A 25,680-nucleotide genomic window follows, 5' to 3' on the forward strand; every position below is an offset into this window, starting at 1 on the left:
GCCAACACCGACGACGCCAGGACAAACCGATTCTACCGACCCGCCAAAACCGACGACACCAGGACAAACCGATTCTACCAACACAGCTGATTCCGTCAGTCCACCAACGGATCCTGCTCCCACAGTTTTACCAGGTACTTACGACCAGTACTGATGCTTTTAGTATTTTAACATGTACACCGAGAAAGGCTTACATGTTGTTGGGCTTTATTTTGTTTTTTTGTTTGTACAGATGTCTGTGAGCTGCAGCCATGTCCTGACGGGAGCAAGTGTGAGGCTCGTGCCAATCGAACCCGTGTGTGCTTGTGTATGGCTGGTGAATCCTACAATGAGGTCAGCCAACTTTGTGAGACTGGTGAGTAGCAGTGGCATTGAAAACGGATATCTGGACTTTTTCACTCTTTGTCAAAATAGCAACTATTGCTGTCTTCTTCTTCTTCTTCTTCTTCTTCTTCTTCCTCTTCCTCTTCCTCCTCCTCCTCCTCTCCTCCTTCTTCTTATTCCTTCTTCTTTCTTTCTTCTTCCTTCTTTTTCTTCCTTCTTCTTCTTCCTTCTTCTTTTAAATTGTATCAATTGTAGTATTTCAAATATTTCAGCCAAAGTCTTCCCCGGACAACTCCAAGTGCCCGGATTAGCATTCAATGAGGACATGAAAAACAAAACATCAGTTGCATTTCAAAGTGCCGCGAAGCAAATTACTGACGAGGTAGAATTTCTTTCTTGGTCAACATGTATGTTTGTTTAATACAACTTTTTTTTTTTTTTTTTTTTTTTTTTAAATATATAAACGTATCCTCTCTGTACCACACAGATTGATCTACTTTTCAGTAAGGTTTCTGGCTACTCTCGTTCTATTGTGCTGGAACTCAAGTAAGTCCACCAAAGAAATGGCTTCCATCTGGTTTTGCTTCTAATCGTGACATCTTGGTCTAAATAGCCAAATTGCACGTTCAAATGTCCGAGCGGTGGCTGGAGTCAGCGCTTCTGTGGAGATGATCTTCCAGACGTCTGCTGTAGTCCTAACGCAGGACATCGAGGAGGCCATAACGAGTGCCTCCAAATGTGACGATGCGTGTTTTCTCGCAGGTTCAGTCTTCACAGGTATGTTTCCTGCAATTCCTTACCAAGCTTTACACGGATGTAACATTTGCAGATACGTACTGCAAAATATTTCAATTCATATTTTTTAACCACCCATCTATTCTGTTAGCATAGTTAGCAACATCTGAGCCAACTTGTCCTGATTTGTTTTCTTTTCAATTTTTCCAATTCTTTCCACTTCTACTAGACACAAATCTGTGTGATAAGAAACCCTGTGATGAGAAAACCACGACATGTACAGCGCAAGACGGAGCGTTCCTCTGCGGCTGTTTGAAGGGTTACATTAAGACAGACTACAGTCAGAGAGCGTGTGTTGGTAAGTGCAGCAAAAAAAAAAACAGCACCAGGATATTTTTCCATAGCTTTATTTAAGAGGATTGTTTGATGTCGTCAGCTCTGATATAGATTTTGTTCGTCTGTTTGTTGTTTAATGATGTTTGCCGGTTTGCTGAGGTTTTTTTTTTTCCTCCCCCAAAATCCATCCTCTGTGTTGTTCACATCTAATTCCCGTCTGTTTGTCTCGGCAGCATGTCCAAGTGGCCAGACACCAAACGGAACTCAGGAATGTAAAAAGTAGGTGCTTCCATTGTCACGGAATGCCCTGAAATGTGTCTTTGAATATATTTTGTTATTTCATATGGATGACCTTCTCTTTTTTTTTTTTTTTTTCAGCTGTCCATTTGGTTACTCTGGTTTTGACTGCAGCGAATGTGAGTCAATGCAGTCCTTGCTCAAAATGTTGACAAATTTCCTATACTTTTTAGTTCCATGCCATCAAAATGAAAACCACAAATATGTTTTTGTTGTCATTGACATTTTTTTTTGTTATTAGCATGGAAGCTAGCCTTGGTTATTGTTGGCTCCGTGTTAGGGGGACTCCTGCTCATCACAGTCATTGTTCTCATCGTTGTGTCTACCAAGTGAGTTTTCGGTATTCTTTAGACCTTGATAGTCTGAGGATCTGTTTATTATATTAATAAATCACTGCCAACAATTATAGTTAACACATCTGGTCCCTGGCTCACTTTTTATGAGCAAATTATGAATTATATAAAAATCGAACCTAAGTAAATATTCATGAATATTAAACGCAAAGTGTGGTGATGTGTCATTTTTCTAATCATTCTCTTTAGATCCCCAAAGAAGACCTCAAAGAAAAAGAACAAAAACTCGGAAGACGCACGCCGGAGTCCCGACGTGATCCATTTTTCCGACAAGGATCCCCTCGTTACAAGCCTGCCGACCAATCAGCAGGAGTCCCTGGTTAATATCGAGCCAGCCATGGGCGTCAAACCGTTCCCCAGTGGAGGGATTCCAAGGATCCCGCGGGCCACGGCCGCCAGTACCTGGGATAGCGGCACCAACCTGGAGATGACGCCGAGCAATAGCCGCCCCAGCTCGGCGGCTCAGGAGAGACGCTCTGTAAGTATTCAAATCAATTTAAAAAATAAAAATTGAGCAAGAAATGAGCATCCAGGCCAGACATACAATTCACGTTATATTTGCCAATATTCTTGAATTGCAGTGGCTCAATGACAACTCGGAATACAACAACGACAAGCCTCGCAACCAGACCAACCCGTACGCCCAAACGCGGCCCCTGAGCAACCCTTACTCAGAATCCAAGTCCCTCAACAACCCGTACGCCCAGGATCGGCCTCAGACCAACTCGTACGCTCGCAACCAGGGCCAGAATAACCCGAGCTTCTCGCACGACAACGAAAGGCCGTTCAACTACTGAAGGAGTCGTTTCGTCAACGGAAGTTGGAAGCTCAAAAACTGCTCAGGGATTTTGCAGTGGCCGAAATATGTTAGGGTGCTAAACACAGCACCTGGGGGAACACCAGTCTGGCTTCTTATCTGCTGTAATGTAATTTCCTTGCCATTTAGTTAGAATAGCTCATTTACCCATTTCATTTGGCCGGATGGTTTTATTTTAAACATTGTCTGCCCACATATAACGTCTTCCATGTCCTATATTTTGATTTTGTACATTTATAAATGTATTACTGTATTCACACACAAATGTATGCGTCGTAATCCTTATGTACTTTATGGTCTTAATTTTTTCTGTTTGTAATTTTTTGTTGGGGATAGCGGAGGGATATTCAAAGCTAACACCATACGCAGTAAGCTGCCACTCAACTTAAGAAACATCTGTACTGTTTTGTTTTTACTATTTTGATATTTAAATGCAAGTTTCAGTATGTTTTTATCTTTGTCAGTCATTTATTTTATTTCAAGTTTTAGGTTTATTTGACCCACACGATCAAGCAAATCTTTCGTTTAAAAAAAGAAAGAAAGAAAGAAAAAAAGCAGTTTAGCTTTTGAACGCAGTTGTTTGGCCACTAAGGGGCGCTAATGTTGCACCGAAGTATTGTGTTAGAGATGGCCGTTCATGTTTTTCTTTGTTGTTTTTTTTGTTTTTTTTGGTCTTTCAACTAAACACTTTAATGGAAATAATATAGAGCGAGGTTTTATTTCGGAAGGTACATTTTATATTGTTACGACAACAACATTATGCATAGTTTCAACATTAAAACTGCACTTTATGGACAAGTCAGAACCCTACGTCACAAGTCAAAATGGCGTTCTTCCTCGGTGATAGGGAAGCGCCACTCATTTGAAAAACCTTGGACTTTGGATCGTTGCAATGTGATTTGTAAAGATTCTTTCAAAATATGATTAAATGTTTAATTAAATTAATTGACTTCTATAAAAATCTGCTTGGTTTGTATGCTTGTCACAGGCAAAAGCAGCACAATACGCTGTTAGTTTTAACCGTGTAACGGAAGTGTTGCATTGTGTTTGAGTACCTAAATAAACATTTACATTAATAGTTAAATACAAGAGGACTGTACTTGAGCAATATTTACTATGTTGTAAGCCTACCACAGGACTGAACGTTGGACTACGACACGTACCACTAGAGGGAGCCAACATACAAGTTGTACAGCGTTTCAGGCTCACCTGCTGTGACAACTAGCAAGCAATATTCAAAACGGATGGATGGATGAAAGAAGAAGAAACGTAAGTAATATAACTTTGTGCTTTATTGCAGGTAAGGAGGCTGACATGTAACAAGGCCACATTCTATAAAACACACAGGGAAGGTGTGATAACTCAATAATTTTTCTGTGAATGGATGTTTACAGCACCTAAATGGGCCTTGAGAGATTTTTATTGTTTGGGGGATTTTGAAACGTCATACATATCAACCCACCTTCATAAAACAATCAAATAATACTTAAGTCATTCGTTCAGTAATTATATTCAAATGTGAATAGACCACCTACCACTAAATATTATACAGTCCCCCTCGTTATCCTCTTTTAAAAGACGTCTTAAAACACATCTGTATTCTTTGGCTTTTGGCGCACCATGAGACTTGTTCTTGTTTTTTTGTGGTGTGTATGAGTTTGATGTTTCTACTTATGTATGTATTTATTTAGCTCTTTATTCACTACTTATTTATTTACTGATGTAAAATGTATTTACTTGTAAAAAACAAAACAAAAAACCTGTATTCGCACTTCAAGATGTTTGCTTTGTTCTTGTTTACTGCAAAACTGATGTTTATGTACAGCACTTTGTATACAGCAACGCCTGTTCTTAAAGCGCTTTATAAATAAAGTTGAGTTGAGTTGAGTGAATCTCTCAAACTAAACATAAAACAAATTAAATTACACTCTGTATTGAGAACAACATAACTTTACCTTAAAATTAACCTTAAAACACATAATGGAAACCACCTGGCCTAATGAATATACTTGGGGTGATGTAACACTCACAGGCATATATTATTTATCCTCTGTGATAAATTTTTATACTTAAGGTATCTTAATATTTATCCTGTAATTACTAATAATATGCCATATGTCTGTATTATACTGCCCACGGGCGGTCAAAACCTGCTCTGTTTTGTAGTTTTAGCTTAATTGCTCATATACAATTCAAAAATTGTTTACGTGTGTGGCTAGTACACAAAAGTGTGTGGCTCCTTTTTCTTGCTGATGCAGAGAACATGCCCACAACAGGTAAAAGTTCATCTTCGATCAAGTTTATGTAAAAGGGCTAAGCCATAAAAAATGCTGTACTCCCCTGAAGAGATCATTATTGTTTTGCTGCTGACTGCTCTTGACAGTGCATCTCCATCCTCCGCCCTCTTCACTGCCGCTTCGGGATAACCGCTTAGCATGATTTGGTTTTCAAAGTGAACTGATAAGTGAAACGAATAGAAAGGGAAGGCTGAGGATTCATCAGTGATGGACCTTGCAGGTCTTCAGCTTCTGTCGCTTCTTTTGCTCGTTCATGGAATTCACACAGCTCGAGGTAATGTGAATTCTCTCCATTATGACTGTTGTGTTTTCAAATAACAGAAGGGTGTGGGAAAAAAGGATGATGCATTTTTAAAGGAAAATTGTAATACATCTATTAAATAAATGTTTGAAATTGTATTCCATACCATTTGAATACTTTTCAATGTATTTTTTCAATCATATATTGGCATCGTATTAGCTAACTTCAATATTTTAATTATCATGGTATTTTAGTGAGAAATATTACAAAAAAAATATTTGTTAGGTATTGTCACATAAATTCTAAATTTTGTGTGTATGTATGCAAAAGACATTGATTTTAGAATAGAATGATCTCATCTCAACTTATAAAGTACTTAAACCCATCACTAAAACAAAAATTTATGCCAAAGAATAAGAACAGGTTTAAAAAAAAGACATTTAAAGATTGAAAAATAATCCTAAAAATCAACTTTAATAAAATGTACAGCCGGCCAGTTGATTGAGACCATAACTGGATTTTTATTTTATTTTTTTTTGCTCCCTCTTACATGTTCCAGTTTTGAGCTGGCTGATTCCAAAATAACGTTTTTTTCCCAAAGTAATCCAGTTAAGATGTAACATTAATTTTGCTGCAAATTGAGAATTTTTGCCCATATTTTGTTACCCGTCAGCCGGTATCTCATATAAAAACACGACCATTTACAGTTATAAGCTCAAGGATTCCAGATTCAAAGTACACATATTACATTTACAATTTGCTGATTCAGTTTGACTATTGACTATAAAGACGGACCCATCATTCACGGCAAAGAATGAACTACTCAAATCACATGTTTTGAGCGAGAAACCGCCATAAACCGCCGTTGTAAACGCGCCGCCATAAACAAAACTCAGCGGTCAGAAATTGGGAGGAAATCCAAAGACAATCATCTACTTTTAACTAGCTGGGTTGTTTTTGAGTGAATCTGTTGTTCTTAAGCTTTTTATATGAAGTACTACGGTTAAAAAAACAAACAAACAAAAAAAAACACACACACACACAACATTCATTAAAATGGTGCAAAAAAATTTCTCTAGGAAAATATTTCACATTATTGTAAGCAAGTGAAACATTATGCATTTAATATTATTTATTTTTGTTTTAATGCATTTTATTTGAAATATATTTTAGTTTTTTTTTTTTTTTCCAATTTTGGATTTCTTCCTGCAGGGAGTTGTGCAAGTGGGGAGTTTCAGTGCACCAATGGACAATGCATAGACATCGCCTGGAAGTGCGATGAAATCAAAGACTGCGCGGACGATTCCGATGAGCTCAACTGCCGTGAGTAGCTATGAGGCGATGCATCTTATGAGGCGTTATACTACATGTAAAAACCTCCATTGCTCTTTCTCTGCATTGACAGCTCATCCATCATGCAGCTCGCAGCAGTTTAAATGCGTGACCAGCGGCGAATGCATCGCACTGGAGTTCGTCTGCGATGGGGAAAAGGACTGCGAGGATGGTTCGGATGAAGAAAGATCATGTGGTATGAAGAGATACAGTCGAACACCACCACCCAGAATTCCAGTTTGATTACCAGTACTCTTTATTTTTTTTTCATCAAACAGGAAGTCGAACCTGCAGCCCAGACCAGTTCACCTGCAAGGAGGGCCAGTGCATCCCCGGCAAATACAAATGTGACCGTGTGAAAGACTGTGTGGACAATTCTGATGAAAACAATTGCAGTAAGTGAAATATAGTATAAATATATTTAGTAAATGCATTTTTTATGAGCTAATTTATTTAAAAAAAATTATATTTTAATGTAATTAAATGTTTGTTTTACTATTTATATGTTAAGCAACCTTTATGGTATATAGAATAGATTTTGTGATCAATTTTAATTTAAAAAAAAAAACCAAAAAAAACTTAGATACATTTATTTATTTTCTTCTAGACTACCCAGAATGCACTGAGAAGACATGTGCTAATGGGGCTTGTTACGACAACTCTCAACGTTGCAATGGAATCCAAGATTGCAGAGATGGTTCAGACGAACATAACTGCAGTGAGTAAAAAACTTTATACTGATAACAAGACCACCTAGGCGGTAACAAATCTCCTCTAAGGTCAAATTAATCAATTTTCCTCCTTGTCAGCTTAGCGGCTAGTACGCAATAAATAGTAACTGTCCTGTAGGTGGCGGTAATGATTTGTACAAAATGGTAGACAGCTTTCAAAAATGCTGACGGCACTTTTCCAGAGGTTTTGTGTTTTCATTTTCGTCATTAAAAAAAATGAAGCTTTTTGTTACATTAATAATGTAATGGTTTCTGTTTTTATGCTAGTTGAAATTCAAAGTTTTGTGTAGATTTTGTAGTAAATACAGGACGAAAACAAACAAATAAAAAAATAAATAATAATCTAACCACCATTCAATTTGGACTTTCAAGACACATTGGAGAAGTGATGTTGGAATATTGGTGTACTAAGAAACCACTTAGACTTAATCAAATATTTTGGTGACTTTGCAGTGGAAAACTTTTGGTAACAACTCTCAACAGGCAATACTTTCCTCCATCATTACAAACAACCACCAATAAATAAACAAAAATCGCTCTGTCTTCTTTGCAGCCATCAATCATTGCTCCATCCACCAATATCAATGCGCCAATGGCATCTGCATCCCAAATTTCTTCCTGTGCGACCACTTTGATGACTGCGGGGACAACAGTGACGAGCAAGGCTGCGGTAAGGTCACGCGGGGACGGCGTTGAAGTTGACGAGCTTTCACATGTTCCAGTTGTTTCAACGTTGCGGACTTCAAACTGCGTTCATGTGACTCCCGCCTGTTTTCTTTCGCAGTGTATCGGAGCTGTCGCGGCGACGAGTTCACGTGCACGAGCGGCCTTTGTATTCCTCAGTACTGGGTGTGTGACAAGTTTAATAACTGCGGAGACTACGCTGATGAAAAAGGATGTGGTAAGGACACTCTTGTTGTTTGATCTTTTTGTTTTTTCTTCCCCCCAGCATTTATGTGCTGACATGTCAATCTAATCTGCCCAGGTCACGCTGGCCAACTTAACCTAAACTATATTAACAACAGAATAGTTTATTTTACCAATGTCAGCATCCTACTTCATGGAGAGTTAAATTAAAAATAAATAAATAAATAAATAAATAAAAATGGATATTTGATACCATTTTTTCAGACCCATGCCAGTTTGATGATACCACGATGCCGCTAGTATTTTTGATACATAAAAATTCTTTTAAAAAAGAGATCATTATAAAGAAAGACCCATACATCCCAATGTAGCATTTTTCCTTAAGATTGCGTAAAATTAATGTACTTTTTTTTTTTTTTTTTTTTTTTTTTTTAAATCGTTCTAATTTCTACTTCCTGATGGTAAAATGGCGTATGATGTAAAAAATATGTTTTATTTTACTTATCTGAACTCTGCTTTATATTGATTTTCGCAATTGGCAAGGGCCTGTTTTTGTGCCCCAAAACACATTTTTAATATTCACTCCAATTTTCCTAATGTAGCAATTGAAGCAATCATTTTCTGCGGTTAAAGTTATTTCTTGTGGACTACAAAAACTGACCAATAAAGTTGTCTTCAATTTCAAGCACTTTTATTGAGTTATTTTTAATTCACGCGCGTAGCAATCAAAACGGGATCTAACTCTTGACGATGAATGATGTTGCTTGCAGACAGCAACTCTCGTGATTGTTACCCCGGCGAGTGGGGCTGCCCGGACTCGACAGCTTGCATCCCGGTGGGGAAGGTTTGTGACGAGAAAGCCGACTGTCCCGGCGGAACGGATGAGACCAACTCCACCACCGGGAAGACCTGCAGTAAGATTTCAAGCTTTTGATACACTTTAGAGACTGTCAACACTAGAATATCTCAAATTTTCATAGGGCTCAAAGTGGAGGTCCAAGGGTTGTTGACAGTAGAGGGTAGTGCCCCCATAAGCATTTCAAGATTTTGATATGGTTTCAACCTTATCACTCCCCTGACAAATGCCCGGTTTAACATTAACCTGGGCGGAACTTGATAATTGCCTCTAAATGTGGCGCATGATCGCCGTAATTTAACGAGCAAAGAATTATAATGACACCTCTGCAGATGATTAGAGACATTTAACAAGATGTGTCAGTAAACTGTATTTTTTTTTTTTTATAAAAAAAATGATTGATATCGCCCGCAGGCCTGGAGCGTTGCTCAACCTTGAGCTGCGAGTACCTATGCCACGTGTCGCCAGAAGGAGGCACTTGCTACTGTCCCGATGGTTTCGTTGTAGGCAATGACAGTCGCTCCTGCGTCGGTAAGATGGAATGATGTTGAGAAATTGCGTAGCTATAGGAGAACATGACTTTTATGTTCCTGCAGACTATAATGACTGTCAAATCTGGGGGATATGTGACCAGCTATGCGAAGACCGGCCTGGGACGCACCGCTGCAGCTGTGCCAGTGGATACATTCTGGAACAGGGTCACGTCTGCAAGGCCAATCTGTCAGGTACTAATTGCCGCATATACGAAATATACATTAAAATCAACATTATTTTTTGTATGGTCTTTTTTAATAAGGTGAATAGCACTTTGTGGTATTGTACTTAACTCATTCACTCCCAGCCATTTTCACAGAAGTAGTCCCGTTCACTTCCGACTGTTTTTCTAGATTTTGACAAATTTTGCAAGGCCCACACAGTATTGTGTTCTATTGCTATAAAAACATGGAACCTACCAAATGAAAGATTAAAGTCTTTTCTTTCATCAGGAAAAAAAGTATATTTCTATCTGTTTCCATTTTGCAGCAATTAGCATTAGAATATAGCTAAGTGTCATCATTATTCACAAATCTAATTGCTTTTTTTTTTTCCAACATGGTCCTGGCTGATCTAATATGCCCTGCTGCCACCTGCTGGCCCTTTGCGTAATAACTAACATTTCTCCAACCATTCTTTGCAGTTAAAAGGTTGCATCAAAGCCTTCTGTATGCTCTGGCATTAAAAAAAAAAAAAAAAGTATAAATACGTCTTTGGGACTCTTTAAAATGGAGCAAATGAGTTACTAAAACAGAGTAAACGCATGAATAAATAGAATGAAGACCGACCATCATTCTCAATGCCCGAACAATACAAACACATTTAAACACACATTCGGAGCAAGCAAGAACAATAGATAACAAATAAAATATTGTACAACCAGTACAAAAAAAATATTGCAATAGACAGACCGCAAAAACTAAACTGTGATATGTCAAATTTTTGTCTCCAGATGGAATTCCACACCTCATTTTCACAGACGGCGGCAATGTAATGATGGCCGACGTACACGGCCGCAACGTTCGAACTTTGGTGCCCGCTCAGGGCAAAGGTACGGTTGTCGGCGTGGCCTACCACCGACACAGTGAGACCATCTTCTGGAGTGACACGCACAACGACAAGGTGAAGCCCGCCCGGTGATTTTTTTTAAATGAACCTTTTTTTGTACAGTAGCATCATTTTCCCGTCTCTTTTTTTCTGACCAGGTGTACTCTGCCGACTATAACGGCGGAAACATTAAGGAGGTTCTGACGACGGCAGTTCACAACGTGCAGAACCTCGCCGTGGACTGGATCAACTTCAAGCTGTACGTGCTGGAGGCCGCAGTGGAGCGCATCGACATGTGCGAGTTTGACGGAGGGAATCGGGTCACGCTGGTTGCTGAGAACCTGCAGAGTCCTCACGGCCTCGTCCTGGACCCCACAGTGGGGTGGGTTGATGACATATTTTGAAATCAATTGAAATTGGTCTCATTTATTGCTAAGTAATATTTCCAATGCAATACAGAAGAATGTTGTTATGGAATTTAAATTTTGGGAGCTATTTTCAAACATATGGTGGATACAAAAAGTCTACACACCCGTGTTCAAATGTCAGGTTTGATTTCTTAGTCTCATTTTTCTATAGCACATGTACATGAATATTGGCATTTGAACAGGGGTGTGAATACTTTTTATATTCATTGTTATGCAAAGAGCATCTCTGATGTGTTAAAAATTTCCACCATAGTAATTAAAAAAAAAATAATAATAATAATATGTGACTTGATTGTGATTTTCAAATTTTAATTACTCTAATTTAGTACAAATTCTGAATCTATTTATGATGTAATAGTTTAAGTAACATTTCTGATCTAATTATAAAAAAAATATGATTTTGGTTTGCTTTTGCAATGGAAATAACCATTTTTAATGTCATTGTAATAAAAATTTTAAATATTTTTAATTACATTAGTTCTATAATTGTCATTAAATGTGTGGTAATTTTGTTTCTGATTCAATACATTTTCCTCATGTAATTTTAATACTTAAACTTGCCTTGCCTTGCCTATTCAATGTAAGTATGTCATAAAGAAAATATTAATTTATAATTTTGGGTGTCACTATTCAATATAATTAAATGTACTTGTGTGCATTTTTTAGGTGACATAATTAAAATAACTGCAGATAGGCAGAATAATTACATATTTTTTAATTACATTTGCTTTTGTAATTGTCATAAATGTAATTGTAATTTTCCTTTTTATTTCTCATGTAATTATAATGTGTAGTAACATTTCCAATGTACAGGTAACGTGTTTGAAGGAATGAGATTTTTTCTCCCCCTGTAATTATTATTATTTGGACATGAAATGTGTTCTATTGGACATCACATTAATTAGTTATGCAAGGGGGCAAAAAAAAAATTAGAACAACACCTTGATGTGATTAATTCGTATTTATTTGACGTCTCTGTGTGCAGTTACATGTTCTTCACTGACATGGGCGTCAGTAATGAGCAGATGAAGCTGGAACGGGCCTTCATGGACGGCAGTAACCGAATGGAGCTGGTGAAGATCAGGCTGGGCACGCCAACTGCAATTAGCATCGACATCGACACAAAGCGCGTCTACTGGTCCGACAGCCACTTTGACACGGTGGAAACTGTCACCTATCACGGTTTGGACAGGTAAATGAACGCCACAGCAGGATTGTCGTTTACTGTGTCTGATGGCCATCACGTGGTGGTCTCGTCAGAAAAATAGTGCTGAATGGTGGAACCCGGGCTCCGCACCCTTTCGGGATGGCTGTGTTCGAGAACCACGTCTTCTTCACGGATTGGACCAAGATGGGGGTGGTGAGAGCCAACCGCTTCAACGGCAGCAGCCCGACGTTGCTCTATCGTACCGCCAAGCGACCTGGCCACATTGTCGTCTCGCACTCAGTGCTGCAGCCCTTGGGTAAGAACCAGCTCACATCCCCACTCCCGCCCGCCCGTCACCCCCTTGACGAACCTGATTTCATCTCCTCCCACAGGGATGAACCCCTGTGGCCGTCACAACGGCGGCTGTCAGCACATTTGCGTCCTGAGCCACCGCACCGACAACGGCGGTCTGGGATACCGCTGCAAGTGTCGCCATGGTTATGACCTGCAGTCGGACCTTCGGACCTGCTACAGTGAGTTTATGATAGGGCAAAATCCAAGGATAATTTTCTAAATGATTTATTTTAAATAGGGGTCTCGGGCGATTGAAATTTTTAATCGTAATCAATCGCATGACTTCAATAGTTAACTCATGATTAATCGCAAATTTTATATCTGTTCTAAATGTACAATGAAAGTGTAAAGAAGTGTTAAACTACTGCAATTATGACTGCATATTTTAGGCATTGATACAGTAATTGCATAATTCATAAAATTGAGTAAAAAGATGTCTTGTACTGTAAAAAACGATTGATATTGATTTGTGTTGAGGCCATTTTTCTGCCACTAGATGGCGTAATTGAATTTGTAAGACATTGGTGATCTATCCAATCTTTAACTTGAAGTAACTCGGGAAATTCTGCACATTTTTAAAATTGTAAAATACAACTTGACCCCAGTCTCCAAAAATATATATGGACATGTCTGCTGCGTTGCAACTTGAATTCCCCCAGTACAGGCTTTCCAAGTAAAGGGTGGGCATTAATCGCTCATTAAAAAAAAAATATTGGCGTTAAAGGAAATTCAAATTAACTCAAAATTAATGCACTAATTTTGACACCCCTAATTTTTAATATGTTTATTAAGGAGAACAAGAAGATAAATCTACAGAAAAGTGCTGGAGTCTTGCTGGGCACACATCCACTCAAGGCTAATACACTTTTGCTTCTTGAACAGAGATCAAGAACTACTTGCTTTTGGCCACCTCCATGGCGGTGCGAGGGATCCCGTTCTCCATTTCCCAGCAGGAGGATGTCACCCTTCCCCTCACAGGACTCGCCTCCTCATTTTCTGGTTCTGCTGTGGAGTTCGATGGCAACGAGGAGGCTATTTTCTACAACGACAGGTCCCGGGGCATTATTTATAAGTCCAACCTCAATGGGACTGGTAAGTATACGAAAATGGATGGATTTTACTGATTAAATACTCTGAATATTTTTTTCCCGTTTCAGTTCAGCAGATCTTGACAGGCTACAGGGCTTCATCCGTCGACGCCATGGCCTATGATTGGACCTCCAAAGTTTTGTTCTGGACCTCAAGCTCCTACAAGGCAGTGACGGCCTTCAGAATCACTGACAAGTCCCGGCGAGACATCGTGACCGGAGTGAAGAACCCAAAAGGAATTGCAGTGCATCCCGGTGCTGGGTGAGTCCTCATTTGGATCCAACCGTTGTTGATGTTGGTTACCAAAATATTCATGGAAGTGTGTCTGTGCCATAGGGTGTGTAGACTTTTTATATGTTCTTCCATAACACCCATTAACAAATGTCCTCTTGGTGTCTGTGTGGAGCTACTTGTTTTGGTCTGATTGGTTTCGTCCGGCGGTCATCATGAGGGGCTTCCCCGATGGCAGCAATGCGATACCGTTGGTCAACACAACACTTGGATGGCCGTATGGACTCGCCCTTGACTATGTGTAAGCATACAATATATATCTATTGTTTAAGAAGTATAGCTTTATTGTTTATATATACTGTTTCTTTATGTGTCTTCAATAGTCAAAACCGCCTGTACTGGGTCGACGCCCTCTTTGCCCAGATTGGTCACATTGACATTCAAGGAACCAACAGACAGACCTTCACCAAACTTGGACAGATCACAAATCCTTACTCTTTGACTGTTTATTCAGGTGTGTACAACACATTTCCATTTAATTCTCCAGAGGGTTAACTGTACATAATACACAGTAAAGCGTTTATTTGTATGCTGTAGACTACCTGTATGTGGCCGATACCAGGACCAGAGCGATATTTGAGATGAGGAAAAGGGATGGAGGAGGAAACTTTATGATCAGACAAGGAATCAATGGCATTTTGAACATCAAGGCCTACACAGCCGACCTCCAAAGTAGTAAGTTCAGCAGTAAGATGATGAGGGCAAAGCATGAGCTGATTCGCGTATCTCCTTGCAGGTATCAACAGCCGTTGCAATTCGGTGCCCAACGGCCGCTGCAGCCACTTCTGCTTCCCGACGCCGTCCTACGGCCGCGTGTGTGGATGTCCGTACGGCATGAAGCTGCAGGTCAACCAGCAGGACTGCGTCAAGGACGACAGCGTCCCCCCGCCGGACAACAACTGCGGCGACTACTCTTTTGAATGCGATGAGGGGCGATGTCGGCCCAACTCCTACCGCTGTGACGGCTATTTGGACTGCGTGGATAAGTCGGATGAGGCCAACTGCACCGTTACAGGTGAACCAACATGAGACATGAAACACTTGATATTTTTGTGGTTCACAAAAAAATAAATAACAGCAATATTTTGTATCTGGATCCTCAAAATTGCATCAACCAGGAGCAACATGTTCGCCTTATGCTTTTACCTGCAACAACAAGCATTGCATCCTTTCCGGGTGGCGCTGTGACGGAACCGATGACTGCGGAGACGGCTCGGATGAGGACGACTGTCCCACGAGCGTCCCCGCCACCTGTTCTGCCAATGCCTTTGTCTGCGATAACAAACGATGCATCTCTAAAGAGTGGGTGTGCGACGGCGACAACGACTGTGGAGACGGTTCTGATGAACGAAACTGCAGTAGGTTTAATTGTGCTATTTTAAAAAAACAATTAGTAATAGCACAAAGATGGGACATTAGATGTGTTTGTATCATTCTTTGAGTTCTCATCTTGGGTTGCAAATTATCTAGAGTGACATGAGTGACATGAGAAAATGAAGTATGAATCTCATTAGGATGAGAAACTTTTCCGTTCTAACGATAAGGATGAGAAAGCAGCCCATTGCATGATAGCACGGAAGACCCGATATTTACATTTCAGTTTGCATTTCTGAGTGAAAATGACCTAGTTTGGTTATATTTCCACCCGGGACTTTACTATAAGAACATTGCTGCTTTACTTGCATGTCGTCACCATTATGTTGTGTCTGAAAGACATTAAAAATGCATTTTAGTCTGCTAAATAAGCTACCACTCGCAGGTAAAGACATTTACATTATCATCCTAACGAGAAAGTTTCTCATTCAAACAAGAAAACGTTCTTGTTCGAGAGAATAAAGTTTCTTGTTGGATGACAATTTTTTTCATCCTGATGAGAAACATATTTTGCTTTTTCCTTTCCATATCACTTAAGGGGCTCTATACTTTTTTTTTTTTTTTTTAATTTGTATGAAATTTGTGAATTTTGAGGGTTGAAAGGTTGCTGATGAGGAATTGACTACATTTGAGTAGAAGGTTGCTGAACTACATTCATTCACTGCCAGTCATTATAGAAAATTTTTACATTTCCAATACTCACGTCATATTCCATTCAATAATTATATATAAACCGAATCTACCAAATAACAGAATAGACTCCCTACTTTTTGTCCCGTCCCGTTCTTTTATAATTGACAGCAGAAAAATGTAGGTTTGCCAAAATACAGCCATTTCTCCCATGGACTCTGAAACTGTGTTTATTTCCTATAAAATGGGGCAATGATGTCATCTACCGGTGGTTGGGCATCAGTAAAGTTGTTTCCAAGTTTGATATTTACAGTGGAGCATGCTCAGATTCGCCCCCATTTAGCACCGCTCTAAAAAATACAATTGACAAGTATACTTGTCAAAGGCAGTGAATGAGTTAAACACATATCTCATTGGATCTTAGAATTTCCAGACATCCAATCAGGTTTCTGTGACATCATCCACTCATCCTGCTTATAATGTTTCTCAGATTCCACCATCACAACCTGCGGTCCTGCCTACTTCCTGTGTCCTGACCACCGCTGCATATTCAACAACTATGTGTGCGACGGAGACCAGGACTGCTTGGATGGCTCGGACGAGGAAAATTGCGGTACAGAAAACTTGATTCCCTGTTGGAATGTTTTTCATATCCCGATAACACTTGATTATGTTTTTCTTCCATCCAAGAGTTCTCCTGCCCCTCCTATCAATTTGCCTGTGCCACCGGCGACCAGTGTATTAGTAGCAGTTATCACTGTGATGGCGTATTTGACTGCAGGGACCATTCTGATGAGAGAAACTGTCGTAAGTTTTTCTCCATTGCTTGCGATCATTTGTTGTCAAGTCGCTGACCTGACGACGCCTGTGCCTGCCTTCAGCCACTCGAGGCCCAGGCTTGTGCCACGACGACGAGTTCCAGTGCCAAACCGATGGATTCTGCTTACCGGATGAGTGGGAGTGCGACGGCCATCCGGACTGCGAGGACGGATCCGACGAGCACATCTCCTGCCCGCCCGTCACCTGCTTATCCGACTTCTTCCAGTGCCCGAACAAGATGTGCATTCCGAGTTACTGGTTGTGCGACGGCGAAAATGACTGCAGGGACAATAGCGACGAGCAGAACTGTCCCACGCCGCCGTTCAAGTGTCCCAGCGGACAGTGGATGTGTCCCACTGACCAGGTGTGCATTCAGCAAGACAAAGTGTGCGATGGCAACAAGGACTGCCCAAACGGCGCTGATGAGTCGCCGATCTGCAGTGAGTTTTGCTTGCCAATCATTCTTTAGATTTAGAAAAACAAAACATGCATACAGAATTGGGAAAAAAATGATGGGTTATTTTCTTCCCAAAGATGAAGAGGACTGCATCCTGAACAACGGCGGCTGCAGCCACATCTGCATTCAAGGACCGTTCGGGGCCGAGTGCAAATGCCCGCCGGGTTTCCAGCTGCTCAACGACTCCAAGACGTGCGACGACATCAACGAGTGTCTCATCCCGGGCTTCTGTAGCCAGGAGTGCTACAACGAGAGAGGAAGCTTCCGCTGTTACTGCTCTTTCGGTTACCTCCTGGAACCGGATGGGCGCACTTGTAAAGCTGTTGGTGAGAAAATTAGGAGGAAGTCGCATAGGTGCAAGCCTTCAAGTATCATCAAGCAAGCATCACTCCAAGTCAGCATGGGGGAAAGTTAGAACAAGCAGTGGGCAAAGATCAGTGAGCTTTAGACTTGTAAATGTGTCACACAATCTGACAACAGGCATGAACCTAACAACTCGGTTAGCAAAACTATGAAGTTAGCAGGAAGTTAGCCTTGCTCACCAGTCTTTGTGGTTTTATAGCAACATACAGTAAGCCCTGCAATTAGTGACTAAAGTCTCACTCGAGTCCTCCACTTCTAGCAAATACAACATTAAAAATTAATTTGATTTCTTCATCCTCGTTTAGACCCTCTTGCAGCTGTGCTTCTGGTAGCCAAGCGCAACCAAGTCATCGGCTACAGGATCAACGCCAAGCCGCCCACCATCGGTCCAGTGGTGAGTGGTTCCGGCATCGTGACCGTCGATTTTGACCGCGTGACCTCCAGGGTGTATTGGGCGGACGCCTCCCAGAAGAAGATCTGGAGTGGCTACCAGAATGGAACTGGTAAACAGGAAGTAAGTTTACTCACTCAGTCGTCTACATTCAATGTTGAATTCTGCCCTTACAAAGAAAATATACTTTGGATTTACAATGAAATTTTTAGAGCAAAACAATCCAATTATCAGGTCAGTTGAAATGAAACTATCTTTTCAAATATCACAATAAATAAAAGAGAACACTAAACACTTAAAGCAATGTCATGAAGTCCAGTGAGTGTTGATTGTGCTGCAGATCTTCTCTAGTGGTCTGATGGTGCCAGAGAGCATCGCAGTGGACTGGGTGGGCAGAAACCTTTACTGGACCGACTCAGTCATGGAGAACATTGAAGTGTCCACTCTGGATGGGCGCTACCGAAAAGTGCTCCTCAGCAAAAACATTACAAGCCCCCGTGGCCTGGTTTTAGACCCTCGCAACCAGTAAGGAAGCATAACGTTGGCTTATTTAGTTCCAAGAGTTATTGATTAAACTTGTTTGATCACCCGCACAGTACCAACATGATGTTCTGGTCGGATTGGGGTCAGAATCCGAGGGTGGAACGAGCCGACATGGATGGGTCCATGAGAAAAGTGATCGTCAGCACAAAGATATACTGGCCCAATGGCTTGGCACTGGACTACACCACACGCAGGGTCTACTTCGCCGACGCGTACCTTAAATATATCGACTACTGTGATTACGAAGGCAAGAACCGCCGTCAAGTGATGGCAAGCGACATGGTACGTCAAATTCAAATCAAATCATAACAAGGTCAGAATCGGGATCTGGTCAAGACTTCCTTGTCATCCAGGTTCTCCAGCACCCGCACGGAATGACCATCTTTGAGGACACCGTCTTCTGGTCGGAGCGCTACACCGGGAAAGTAATGAGCACCAACAAGTTCCACGGCGGCAACGTCACCGTGCAGATGATCAGTGTTTATCAACCCATGGGCATCGTCATGGACCATCCCATTAAACAGCCCTCAGGTGACCTCTCGTAACCACTGACGGATCGCCCCGATTAGGATTTGATCCAAGTGTGCTGCAGAGTTTGTCAGAAGGTCAAACACTTGTTTTGTATGCAGGCCGCAATCCATGCAAAGAGCATCTGTGCAGTCAACTGTGCCTGCTGTCAGGCATGAGGCCAAGATATTACACCTGCCACTGCCAGTCTGGATGGAAGCTGGCTGATGATAAACGCACCTGCATCAAAGGTGGGACTTTTTTCGTTTGAGCTGTTTACAGTTTATGCAAGCTCCATTTTGCTCAAAAAGAATCCATGTATTTTACTCTATCTCAGATCAAACACCCTTCTTGATGGTGGCAAGAGATTCGGTGCTTTTCGGGATCCCTCTGGACCCGGCCGACCCCTCCAACAACGCGATGGCGCCTGTGTCAGGCATCCGTCAGGGGCGGGACATTGACTTTGATGACCAGGAGCAGTATGTCTACTGGGTGGAGTCATCCGTGAGTGCTTAAGTTGATGAGTCATGAGGGCAGAGCAACAAAGTACACTAACAGTTGTTAAGAGATATAAAAAACAGAATGGGAAGCCTAACGAGTCATCAAACAGCGCCCTGATTTCATTAGATGAAAAATTTTGATCTCTCAGTCTAGCTATCACATTACCTCATTACATTACTTTTGCTTTTGCCAGGGTTCAATATGGCGCGTGCACACCAACGGCACCAACAGGTCTCAGTTTGCACCAGCTGCTCTCTTGGGTACGCCATCTGGTCTGGCTTTTGATTGGATAAGCCGAATAATGTATTATAACAACCCCACTGCTAAATCCATAGAGGTGAGCAGAACCAAGATGTGATCAAAACATATATCTGCATTTGAATTAAAAATTGAAACCCTTCATTCAGGTAATCCGCGTTGATGGAAAACAGCACTATCGGAAAACTCTCATCACCTCGACTGGCAAACCAGAAGGAGTAGGAACACCTGTTGGAATAGCCATAGATCCAGCGAGAGGGTAAAGTATCTAACGGTATTTCCTTGTTAATTACAATAAGACAAAATATGCTGAGATTTTTTATTTTTCATTTACCTCCACAGGAAATTATTCTGGACGGACTCAGGGTCGAGCAACGGGGTCCCTTCAAAGGTGGCCAGCGCTGACATGGATGGGAGCAACTTGACAAACCTCTACACAGGCAACCTGGCAAACGTAGGCTACATCGCTGCTGATATTTCCACCAGGAAACTTTACTGGGGGGTGTCGGGCTCAGGAGTGGTACGTCAGTATATAGTCATAAACAAACGTCTTTACTGTGCGTGGTTGTGCTAACATCTTTAGTATTCTTTAGATCGAGAGCGGCACCATGGACGGGGTGAGCCGGGTGACTGTCGTCAATGGTTTGTCGCACCCGTGGGGGTTGACTATCTACGAGAGCCATCTATATTACACGGACATCGACTACCAGGTCATTGAGAGGGTTGACAAAGAGACGGGCGGCAATATGGTGGTGATGAGGAGTGGCTTGTCCCAACTGCGAGCCGTCAAAGTGCACGCCAGAGACAGTATGTGGATTTAAATTGAATGCAATTTCAGGGTTTTTGCGGGTCAGTAAAAATCATGAAAAGTCATTACATGGATTTTGCTCAAATTCAGGCTTCTAGAGGCATTAAAATTTTAAATGTAATTCATGTATACGATACAGTTGCTCTAAATTAAAAAAGACAAATGTACTGTTCCTGTCACCAATGACAAAAACCCTGAGTTTAAATGTGTACATTGTGTGTATTTAGCCCAAAATCTCCCGATTGTTTGTTGACTTTAGACTCAGCAGGAACCGCAAACGCCTGCAGCTCCAACAACGGGGACTGTCCTCACCTCTGTCTGCCCAAGCCCAACAACAAAAAGACCTGCGCCTGCACCACAGGCTTCCACCCGTCCCCGGACGGCACTCGCTGCGTAGAGTTTGACTCCTTCGCCATCGTCTCCACGCCCAAGTACATCCGCGGCTTCCACATTAACAGCTCGGATCATTCTGAGGCTATGGTGCCCATTGGTGGATGTAGGCTGACTTTGGTGTTGCTTGAGACATTTTGTGATCTTTAAGTGTGTAAGTGAGCTTTTGTTTTTTTGTAGCTCCTTCCAACACGAAAGAGAGCTTGGGCCTGCACATAGAATCTGGCTACGTCTACTGGATTGACAACAGCACCTCGACCTCCTATAAGGGCATCTACAGGAGCAAAACTGATGGCTCTAATTACCAAAGGGTGGTCTCTAGTGGCATTGGAAGAGGAGGCATCCAGGGTCTTGCAGTGGACTGGGTTGCTAGTATGAAACTAACTCTATCCAATTCTTTATATAATTATTTATATACTGTGTATATATTAGGTGTGTCAAAATCTGTGTGTTAATTTAAAGTTCCTTTCACGTCACAATTTATTTATTTATTAATTTTTTTTAAACATGCTTACTTGGAAAGCCTGTATTGGGGGAATTTCAGTCAATGTAGCAAAATTTAATGTATTTTACAATTTCAAAAATGTGCAGAATTTCACAAGTTGCTTGGTTAAACATTAGATAGCACTGTCATGAACGGCTTACAAATGCAATTATGCCATCTAGTGTCAGGAAAATGACAACACAAATCAATATCACTGTAAAGTACATCTTTTTAATTTTAACTTAGTTTTATGAATTATGATGAAATGACTATCAATGACTAAAAGATACAGCCATATTTCTATTAGGTTAACATTTTTTCCACTTTTATGTTAAGAGTGTGAAAACTTAGAAAAAAAATATTTTATTGTATGATTTATTGTTCATTTAAAAAAGATATCAAATTTGCAATTAACTGTAAGTTAACTATTAGTCATGCAATTAATTGCGATTTAAAATTTTAATCACCTGACACCCCTAATATATATATTATATGGGGGGATGGGTGGTTGTTACTGTCATCATATCATGACATTCCCTTTTGTTCTTCTAACCCAGAGGTGCCAAACTGCGGTCCTCGAGGGCCGGAGTTCTGCAGGTTTTATAGATTTCCCTACTCGAAGTGCAGCTGATTACAATTAACAGGCTCGTTAACAGGCTTCTGCAGAGCTTGCTGATGAGCTGATCATGAATCAGCTGTGTTGAAGAAGGGAAATATCCAAAACCTGCAGGACTGCGGCCCTTGAGGCCCGGATCTCGCCACCTGTGTTCTAACCCCATCTTTCTTTCTTCTCCTCAGACAACTTATACTTCACCAACGCTTTTGAAAGCGAGACCTTCCTGGAAGTGCAGGCCATCAACACGTCATACCGACTGATTCTCCTCAAGTCCATCCACGACAGGCCCCGCGATCTGGCCGTCAACCCCAAGCAGCGTTACCTCTTCTGGACCGACGGCGGGCAGACGCCCAAGATCGAGCGCGCGCTGCTGGACGGCACCAACCGCACCGTGCTGGCTTCCGAGAGTCTGATCTCACCTCGCGGCCTCACTGTCGATTACACCAACGACTTCCTCTACTGGACCGATGACGTAATGGACATGATCTCTCGTATGGCCGCCGACGGCTCACAGAGGGCGATCATCCGCTACGGGAGTCGCTACCCAGCTCCCACAGGGGTCGCTATACTTGGAAAGGTCATGGTTTGGGTGGATAAAAGACTTGGGAAGCTCCTACAAGCCAGCAAAGAGCCAGGCAATCTTAACCAGTCAGAGGTGAGGCATAAACACAAAATATGGGGTCCAAAGTGGCTAATATAAGTGCCTAATATAAGCCCTTTGCAGTTTTTTTTTTCACCCCCCCCCCCCCCCCTTTCAATTTGGCAAAATTTGGTCTTTTTTTTCCAGTTTTTTTGTTGTTGTTTTTTTTGTTTTTTTCTGATTTTTATTTTTCACATTAACACACAACAGCATAAGACAATAATATTCAAACAAACATGAAAAAGTCAGCCAATTCTTTGCTGTTTTGTTCCACCTTAACACATTGCAGCCTATGACAAAGGTAATGACTTTCAAACATTAAAAAAAAAAAAATCAGCGGTTGATTTTTTTCTTTTCTTTCCCCCACACTCAGACACATTTTGTCACATGAATGCATTAAAACATGACAAAGATAATGACATTCAAATGGACAAAAAGGACATTTTATTTTTTTTCCACATTAATACATCATAAAAGACAGATATCTGCACTCATAATAAGGCAAGAATTGGTCACTTTTTTTTTCTTTTTTCCCCCACATTAATTACTTTACTGCTGTAAGCATCACAAGACCACTTCTTTTTTTTTTTTATTCATTACATATTTTTGTAATTTATCATCAGTTTAATCAGTTATCATAATTTTATTCTGTCAAATATCAGAATCGGCATTGGCCTCAAAAAGTCCTAATCGGTCGGGTCCTCGTTACTCTGTAATCTAACAGACGTGTGATGTCATCAGGTAATCCGAGACAACCTTGACGGCGCGTTGGATGTCGCCATCTTCGACCCTCACGTGCAGCCTTTAGCGGCCCACCAGGTGGGCTTCAACCCGTGCCACGAGGACAACGGGCGCTGCCAGCAGCTCTGCTTCGCCATCCCGGACCAGGACCGTCCCAAATGCGCCTGCGCCCACGGCTCCCTCCTCACCAACGGAGTAACGTGCGGTTACGGACAAGACGACTTCCTCATTTTCACCACGGACTACACGCTGAACAGTATGAGGCTGGACCCCCAGGACCACAGCAGTCCTTTCCCGACCTTTAACCTGGGCTATAACATGATGGCCTTAGATTTTGACTACAAGGAGCGGCGCATTTTCTTCACTCAGTACAATGGCTACGGCAAGAGTAAAATTGGCTACGTCACCACCACGTCCCCCGGCAGCGCGCCCACCATCATTGCTTCAAGTGAGTTGACCGACTGAGTGGTAAACAGGCTTCAAACTGGATGGAACTTGAAACACTAACTCAAGATGCTAATTCCAGTTTTGAATCCCCACTTTGAAACTAGGGCTGCTCGATTATGTGAACAATAATGATTACAATTATTTTGGCAATAATTGAAATCTTGATTATTCAAACGATTATTTTTTGGCACAAAAACAAGCAAATGTTTAAGAATTTATTAAGACCAATTTAAAAAAATACAAACACTAATTATGTAAGTTCCTTTTGGCCCAAACAGAATTTAGAATATCTATTTATAAGAATATATATGTTGGTAAAACCTTGAAGTTGGAGTGCAGCATGTGTACTGTGCAGTAGGATTAAGTAAGATTTTTTATTTTTTATTTTTTGTGCAAAACAAGAAAAATGTTTTGAAAACGCAATAAATAAATATTAAGACATACAGTTCTTTGACACACTAATTATGCAAATTCCTATTGGATGAAACAAAATTTATTAAATTCATTATTTTAAAATTTAAATTAAAAAAAAGGTGCAAATGTATAAACAACTCAAAATTATTAATATCTATATATTTTTTAAACAATTATGCTGCTTTTATAATGGAGTGTAATAATTGAGATTGTAGTTGAATTTCGATTAATTGCACAGCCCTATTTGAAACCCTAACTCAAATTAGAAACCCAGTTTTGATACCCTAATCCTGCTTTAAAAGCCTAACCCTAGTGAGAAACCCTCCTTTGTAACACTAACCCTCCTTTGAACATTGTTTGAACTGAATTTCCCATCAGATTTGGACGACCCCGAAGGCGTGGCGTACGACTGGGTCAACAAACGTCTCTACTACACTGACTACTATCGCAAGAACGTGCAGTCGATGGGCCTGGACGGGATGAACCGCACCGTCATCGCCCACGCAAACCGTCCGAGGGGCATCATTGTGGACCCTTGCTATGGGTAAAATATGAACTCTTTGATTAATATAATGATGATGTCAGAAATGACGACGCTCTATCGCCCGTCCAGGTACTTGTACTGGACCGACTGGGCCAGCCCTGCCAAAATTGAAAGAGCCACGTTGGGTGGGAACTTCCGAACCCCCATCATCAACAGCGGCTTGTCAACACCGAACGGCCTGGCCATCGACTTCGAGGAGAGGCTGTTGTACTGGGCTGATGCCTCACAGTACGTCCGGCTTGAATTTTCAAGCCAAGACCAACTTCAATATTTTCTCAATGCCTTCTTATTCGTCTCGCTTCCTCCACCAGAGACAAAATCGAGCGGTCCACGCTGACGGGCGCAAACCGACAAGTGATCATACTGGGGGTTCAGTACCCCTTTGCCATGACTGTCTTCAAGCAGGACATCTTCTGGACTGACTGGACGGAACGGGCCGTCTTCAGGGCAGGGAAGGAGGACGGTTCTGGCGTGACGGTGCTGGCCCAGGACCTTCAGTACCGGCCCAATGATATTCACGTTTATTCCAGTTCCAAGCAGGAGAGCTGCTCCAGCTCCTGCCTGCAGTTCAACGGAGGCTGTAGTCACGTGTGTGTACCTGGTAAGCAGCAAAACAAAAAAACACTCTGGCACAATAATGATACACTTACCAAGCATGCATTGATTGTTGAATAAAC

General features: G+C 41.3%; 2 protein-coding genes across 2 annotated transcripts in view; both read left to right on the forward strand.

Annotated features, from left to right (window-relative positions):
• The first annotated feature begins 48 nt into the window (after positions 1–48).
• Positions 49–3,945, forward strand: LOC144005180 (mucin-13-like). Its single transcript, XM_077503180.1, has 11 exons — positions 49–134; positions 233–355; positions 597–706; positions 812–870; positions 938–1,101; positions 1,289–1,417; positions 1,629–1,674; positions 1,774–1,811; positions 1,934–2,021; positions 2,235–2,523; positions 2,627–3,945. Exons 2-11 carry the CDS (start codon positions 310–312, stop codon positions 2,840–2,842), a joined length of 1,185 nt encoding a protein of 394 aa, XP_077359306.1. The 5' UTR covers positions 49–134; positions 233–309; the 3' UTR covers positions 2,843–3,945.
• Positions 3,946–5,366: 1,421 nt separating this feature from the next.
• Positions 5,367–25,680, forward strand: part of lrp2b (low density lipoprotein receptor-related protein 2b) — a 37,728-nt gene continuing 17,414 nt past the window's right edge. The window contains exons 1-43 of the mRNA XM_077503462.1: positions 5,367–5,433; positions 6,613–6,723; positions 6,806–6,928; positions 7,011–7,127; positions 7,340–7,450; positions 8,017–8,133; positions 8,248–8,364; positions 9,101–9,244; positions 9,601–9,717; positions 9,783–9,911; positions 10,673–10,842; positions 10,926–11,149; positions 12,181–12,387; positions 12,456–12,658; positions 12,735–12,875; positions 13,579–13,788; positions 13,854–14,046; positions 14,192–14,317; positions 14,400–14,530; positions 14,614–14,751; positions 14,813–15,091; positions 15,195–15,434; positions 16,571–16,693; positions 16,771–16,887; positions 16,962–17,339; positions 17,434–17,682; positions 18,025–18,233; positions 18,451–18,635; positions 18,707–18,935; positions 19,007–19,184; positions 19,283–19,411; positions 19,498–19,664; positions 19,855–19,998; positions 20,069–20,178; positions 20,262–20,439; positions 20,513–20,726; positions 20,987–21,223; positions 21,298–21,489; positions 22,400–22,872; positions 23,599–24,046; positions 24,838–25,003; positions 25,073–25,231; positions 25,315–25,604. Coding sequence (XP_077359588.1) covers positions 5,367–5,433; positions 6,613–6,723; positions 6,806–6,928; positions 7,011–7,127; positions 7,340–7,450; positions 8,017–8,133; positions 8,248–8,364; positions 9,101–9,244; positions 9,601–9,717; positions 9,783–9,911; positions 10,673–10,842; positions 10,926–11,149; positions 12,181–12,387; positions 12,456–12,658; positions 12,735–12,875; positions 13,579–13,788; positions 13,854–14,046; positions 14,192–14,317; positions 14,400–14,530; positions 14,614–14,751; positions 14,813–15,091; positions 15,195–15,434; positions 16,571–16,693; positions 16,771–16,887; positions 16,962–17,339; positions 17,434–17,682; positions 18,025–18,233; positions 18,451–18,635; positions 18,707–18,935; positions 19,007–19,184; positions 19,283–19,411; positions 19,498–19,664; positions 19,855–19,998; positions 20,069–20,178; positions 20,262–20,439; positions 20,513–20,726; positions 20,987–21,223; positions 21,298–21,489; positions 22,400–22,872; positions 23,599–24,046; positions 24,838–25,003; positions 25,073–25,231; positions 25,315–25,604 — 7,990 coding nt within the window. The remainder of the gene's footprint in view (positions 5,434–6,612; positions 6,724–6,805; positions 6,929–7,010; positions 7,128–7,339; positions 7,451–8,016; positions 8,134–8,247; positions 8,365–9,100; positions 9,245–9,600; positions 9,718–9,782; positions 9,912–10,672; positions 10,843–10,925; positions 11,150–12,180; positions 12,388–12,455; positions 12,659–12,734; positions 12,876–13,578; positions 13,789–13,853; positions 14,047–14,191; positions 14,318–14,399; positions 14,531–14,613; positions 14,752–14,812; positions 15,092–15,194; positions 15,435–16,570; positions 16,694–16,770; positions 16,888–16,961; positions 17,340–17,433; positions 17,683–18,024; positions 18,234–18,450; positions 18,636–18,706; positions 18,936–19,006; positions 19,185–19,282; positions 19,412–19,497; positions 19,665–19,854; positions 19,999–20,068; positions 20,179–20,261; positions 20,440–20,512; positions 20,727–20,986; positions 21,224–21,297; positions 21,490–22,399; positions 22,873–23,598; positions 24,047–24,837; positions 25,004–25,072; positions 25,232–25,314; positions 25,605–25,680) is intronic.

Source organism: Festucalex cinctus, chromosome 17, assembly GCF_051991245.1.
Source record: "Festucalex cinctus isolate MCC-2025b chromosome 17, RoL_Fcin_1.0, whole genome shotgun sequence".
Taxonomy (NCBI): domain Eukaryota; kingdom Metazoa; phylum Chordata; class Actinopteri; order Syngnathiformes; family Syngnathidae; genus Festucalex; species Festucalex cinctus.

Coding starts and splice junctions, on each gene's coding strand:
- LOC144005180 (XM_077503180.1), top strand. CDS start 310: ATGGCTGGTGAATCCTACAATGAGGTCAGCCAACTTTGTGAGACTG. Junction 707..811: donor CGAAGCAAATTACTGACGAG/GTAGAATTTCTT, acceptor TGTACCACACAG/ATTGATCTACTTTTCAGTAA. Junction 871..937: donor TCTATTGTGCTGGAACTCAA/GTAAGTCCACCA, acceptor TGGTCTAAATAG/CCAAATTGCACGTTCAAATG.